Below are 5825 nucleotides of genomic sequence, written 5' to 3' on the forward strand. Positions count from 1 at the left end.
AACCTGGCTGAACCTTGTGAGAAATTACTTACAACTGAAAATATTAACAGGGAGGATACTGGATGAAAATGTACAAATGAAGGAGTAACCTGGCTGAACCTTGTGAGAAATTACTTACAACTGAAAATATTAACAGGGAGGATACTGGATGAAAATGTACAAATGAAGGAGTAACCTGGCTGAACCTTGTGAGAAATTACTTACAACTGAGTAACCTGGCTGAACCTTGTGAGAAATTACTTACAACTGAAAATATTAACAGGGAGGATACTTAACGCTAATAAAACAATGTATCCTAATCATATGAAATATAGTTTAAACAGTATATTTTACTAATTATACCTATTAATAATTTTAGTTCTGATCTATTTAGGTAGCTGGTATTGATTACAAGTTGATATTAATTATAGAAAAGAGGCCATATTAGCCACTTTTATGAAATATCATGAAATTTGGAAAAGTAAAAAGAAAGGGTATGTTTATAAAAATATCCATGTTATGCAAACCTAATCTGGCATGTCAAGAGGAATTAAATACTAATTAGCAGTCAGACACGTAATCAACATACATTTTTTTAAAATGCATCAAACAATATAAAAATATTTATACAAGTGATGTAGTAATATATTACTCTTTCAAAAACAAAGCATTTGTTTTTCCTTTTCAGGAGCCCTGAAGAAAGTCAAGTTTGCTGTATACTGCTGATTCACATGAACATACATGTATTTGTATATTACTTTTGTTACAATATTTCATAAGAACAATCAACACTGTGATCTAAAGAGAGATAACAATTATGACATTTCTACAGTTTCAGAAAAATAAAGTAGATCAATATGATAAACAGAGAAACAATAAATGTAAATAAATATATGTATTATGTAATAAATCTTTCTTTCAGCTAGAGATTACATCATTGTGGAATGTAACAAAATTCTGTTGTTTTTCTGTCTTACCATAACAACCAAACACATCCACTGGCAAATTGTTAACGAGTTCAAGATCATTAACAAGGTTCAAAGTCCTTGGGTGTATATTTGTCTCCCAGCGTCTAACGATCACTTTAGTCTCTGGAGTTTCTATTGTCGGTTCGAGGAGTATGGCTACGAGATAACGAAATTCCATGGTTTGATCACCGGGAACATGTATCACTCCAGACCAAATATTTCTGGACAAAAAAAGTACTAGTCATAAAAAAGAAACTATTAAAATAAAAGAGAAGGAGACTAAGCATTTTTTTATATTCAACCCAAAATCTTTTTATTTTTTCATTAACAATAGTATTAATACAATCCTTTGCAAATTTCAGTGAGCTGGTGTATTTTACATTATACATATAAATATTTATCCACATTGTTATTCTTACTTAGAGATGAAGAGTAACAGACACATTACATAATATATCTTAACAAAAAAAAGTGTATGTAAGCACATTTGAAAAAAACACACTGTAAGACAAAATAATTTTCAGTCTTATTTGTAATATAAAAGTGTTTGTTTCTTTGGTTTGAATTTTGCACAAAGCTACACAAAGGCTATCTGCAATAGCCATCCCTAATTTAACAGTTAAAGATTAGAGGGAAGGCAACTAGTCATCATCACCCACTGCCAACTCTAGGGCTACTCTTTTACCAATGAATAGTGGGATTTACTGGAACATTATAATGTCCTCAGAGCTGAAAGGGCAAGCATGTTTGATGGGAGGGAATTCGAACCCGTGACCTGCAGATTGCAAGTTGAGTCCCCTAACCACCTGGCCATGCCGGGCTTATAAAAGGGACAACGATATATATTTATGGATTATAAAGTTTAAGTTTTAAATAATCCTAATATAGATGGCATATGTATAATAACAAAAAAAAAATACTAGCTTCTCTCAGAAAATTTTTCAAAACTAAATATCTTGTAGAATTTTGATATGTAATCTAACAAATTTGTGCAGTAAGCTTTAGGTACCATAAACACACTCAGTTGTAACTTGAGAATTGAATTCTGGAAGATCCGATACAAAAATATACATGTTCCTAATATTCTAAAAACTACTAAAGCAGTAATTCATATTAAATCCAGTGTTCTTACGCTTCTGGATTCTGAAGATGAAGAGGTACAACTTTAGCCACCTGCCAGCATCCCAGTTCCGGCAGGTTACCAGTTACACAGACTGACTCTCCAGGAGCAGTGACGACCTCAACCTGCAGTTTGATGCTTATGGAACCACCAGTCATTGTGATCCACTCTTCAACACGTATTAGATCTTGTTTGCAGAGGGAATCGTTTTTCTAGAGGTCCTACCTAGGAGAAAGAAAACAAAAAGTGACTTTCATACCATTTCATACAGAAACTTCTGTTTTTCAGGTTAAAATTAAAAAATTATTTCAGAAATAATGAAATAGGGATTTATAAAAAATATGTAGTTTTAACAAGTATTATTTATAGATATATATTTTTAGTTAAAAGCTGAAATAGCCAACTATACAATTTTCTGGTATAGAAAACTTGCGTTTACAAAAGAATTGGTAAAAAAATGCTTTTTAATAGCAAATATTAAGGAGAAGCTGTACAAGAAAGTCTTGGATGAAAATAATTGAGAAGAAACCTACACAATCTACTTCAATTTCATTATTCTTTAAGAGCAAAAGATGTGAAAAACAGTACAAGAGATTCGATATCCTTGTCCAGTGAAACGAGGTATATTTAACATCGTGTTCTAATTTCGGTGTGGCTCATGAACGTACTGGTCACTAGAAAAATGAAAGTCACTATCATAACAGCCGTGCAAATGTAACCATTTAGGCTTTACTCCAAAAAAAACTTAGATCCAAATTCATGAAATACTTCAAAGAATTCATTTTTAATGTCATATGTTTTTCATTATTTAAAAAATAAAGTATTATAATTCCAATGGTTAATATCTGAAAAATATAAATAAGGAACAATTTCTTGTAAAGTTGCCTTTAAAATTAAAAAAACAATTGATGCAAAAATGTCATTTTTGAAAAGTTCTATTAGGAAGAAGTGTACTTAGACAAAACATGTTTAATACTTAAATGTTCATTTCTTAGGGTGTTCAATCTATTTACTATACCAATTAAGCTTCCTTTTCTCTTATTTCTTACTAAAATACCTCACTGATTAATATATTTTCAAGAATATTTTATCACATTACTGTAGATTACTTATTCTTATGAGATTGGTTTATTTCATTCAGTCCTCATTTTTACATTTTGGTACGCATGCACCCACTTATTTGAAGCCCTGCTGATAACCTATTTCAGTCAAATTCAGAACTAAACAATATGTGAGTACATCCTACTTAATATTCATCCTTTAGTACCTGTAAGTACCATATTAGACTGGCTTCTCTCCTTAAAAGCGTACCTAGACCTTACGAGTCGTATCTCATATCACCTTAACTGACAAAACTGATTAAAAATGTATTTTTAATTTGTCATATTTACCAACTATTTATTAACGTACCATATGAATAACAAGGGACATTTGATCTTTCAAGGCTGTACCTACATACATACACTTAGGGGGGTGGGGTGGGGTAAACATACCCTTTATTTTTCAGAAACTGATTCTTCTTTAAACTCTTGTAAGGTGTGACCTATACTACTGCCAATGACAATTCATTCCATCAGTTAATCATACTGTTCAAAAGAAAACAAAAACTGTCTTAACTGGAGACTAGTCTGTCTTTTCCAAATACCAAACTTGTGTCCTCTTATCCAATTATATTCAGAATATAATACAAAGAAGTCAAAGGCCTTTATGCTATCAATCTCCTCCAGATCATCTTGTAAGTTTAAATAAAAACACCTCATATCCTTATTTCCTCAAGAAAAAATATGTTAAGAGATCTTAACCCTTCCAACTCTGGAATCATCCTAATAATCCTCATCTGAACTCTATCCAATAAGTAAGAATCCAGTCTTAAATAAAAAAGACCAAATCTGCAAAAAAATATTCCAGGTGAGGTCTAACAAGTGACTTTTATAGAGATATTTACCTTTTTTGACTTGTAATCAGTATGTCCATAAAAACATCTAAAATTCTATTAGTTGTACTACTAAAAACAGAGCACTGTTTTCTTTGATGGCTTGAGTAACTTTTTCACCACTATCAAGATCCTTTTCTTCTATCATGCTATGAAGTGGGTGTTCATCTATATATACTATCATCCAAATTATGATTATTTAAATGTATTATGATGCATTTACTATAATTAAAGATCAATTGCCAGATACTTGTCCACCTTACCAACTGATCTAAGTCATTCTGTAACACTCCAACAGAGTGTAATATCAATAAACTTGTCTGATCATTCCCTATTAACATAAACAAAAGTAAAGACCCAAGCACTGGCTCCTTCAGACACTCCACTGTAAATAAGAATACAGTTTGACTTGATTCCATTAAGAACTTTTTGCTTTCTACCTTCCAAATAAAACCAATAAACTCATCTTTTCCCAAACCCTACAAATGTGATTTTCATAGCTATTCTTTTGTGTGCTATCTTATCAAAAGCTTTTTGACAATCTAAGAACACCAAGTCCTCACCCATTCCATCATCCAGACAATATATGACATTCTCAACATTTAACATACTAACAAGTCAAGATTTTCCCTCAGTAAATTCATACATCTTTCTTTTACAATATTCCAATGAATGATTTTTCAAATGTTTTATAAGATTCTCTAGAATTCTTTCCCCACAGAAGAATGACTAACTGGTCTACAATTTCCAGGACAACACTTATCACACCCTTTAAAAACACTATTTTGTAGAACTGCCTTTTTTAGGCTTATTACTTTACATTTAACTGTTAGCATGTCATTTAAATCTATTGTCACAGCCCATAGTGAAAAGCATTTGGAAAACTAATATTTAATAAGTTATCAACATGATTAAGTATGTATAACTTTACTGCCAAATCTATTTAAGGGAGATTGTATAATGGTGAATCTGCACATTTAGATAAAAACACCATATTTACAGTGATTTTTGTCTATTACTTTCAGAAAGCCTTTGATAAAGTGCCACAAAATAGGCATGGCATCAGCTGTGAGTGGATGGGGGAGTTGTTGGGTGAAGAAAATTCATTTCTGATAAGAACCTTGTCATGGATTGTGTACCTGACTACTACCAACTCGTGACTTACTTAGGCCTGCATGTGTTACTGACTTTACCCCCCCCCCCCTCCTGAAGAAAATTCTAGTGGTGCTCATGAGAGGTTCAGATGAAAGCTTGATTCTTATGGAACTGGCAGAAATGTTGGGGAATACAGAAAATTGGCTTGACAGAAAAGAATAGTGAAGGAAATAATAACGACGTATTTTTCAACCTGAAAAAATGTAACTAATTAGATCCCTCAGAAAGACCCTAAGAGTTTCAGTGACTACGTAAATAAATATGAGTTTTAATAGTAATGAATAGAAATTATGTACTATGAGTCAGTAAATTTTGAAAGGAGTAACTTCTGGAGTGAGAGGGAAATTAATGGTTTTGAAAAAGAAACAGATCCAATTGTTATTGTTGGTAAAAGTTTTTGCCTTCAGCTGAATTTTTAGCTGATGGAAAGAGCAAACAGAGTTCTTGGAAAGATTAATCTACCTGACAAAATATGGATGGCACGTTTTTGTTGCTTTGGTTGGTTGATTTTATATGGCAAGTAGCTACCTTAATGGATCTGATTGTCTGTCATACTTAAAAAAATAATCAATAACTCTTTAAACTACTCCGTTGCTTAAAAGTCAAAACAGCTATTTATTTAGGTTTATAGTTGTTACTTCAAACATTAATATTTCACAACTAACATTAA

The 5825-nt window shown here is 31.8% G+C and overlaps 1 protein-coding gene across 6 annotated transcripts in view; it reads right to left on the reverse strand.

The window, feature by feature from the left end:
- LOC106466137 (glycerophosphocholine phosphodiesterase GPCPD1-like) overlaps positions 1-5825 on the reverse strand; it is a 36332-nt gene that overhangs the window by 21108 nt on the left and 9399 nt on the right. For 5 of the 6 annotated variants that reach the window (XM_022394098.1, XM_013926377.2, XM_013926376.2 and 2 more), the window contains exons 2-3: positions 2080-2292; positions 957-1168 (exon numbers count right to left, since the gene is read on the reverse strand). In XM_022394098.1, coding sequence (XP_022249806.1) covers positions 957-1168; positions 2080-2225 — 358 coding nt within the window. In that variant the 5' untranslated portion in view covers positions 2226-2292. The remainder of the gene's footprint in view (positions 1-956; positions 1169-2079; positions 2293-5825) is intronic. The other variant, XM_013926378.2, reaches the window with a different exon arrangement.

Source organism: Limulus polyphemus, unplaced genomic scaffold (genome assembly GCF_000517525.1).
Source record: "Limulus polyphemus unplaced genomic scaffold, Limulus_polyphemus-2.1.2 Scaffold2165, whole genome shotgun sequence".
NCBI lineage: Eukaryota > Metazoa > Arthropoda > Merostomata > Xiphosura > Limulidae > Limulus > Limulus polyphemus.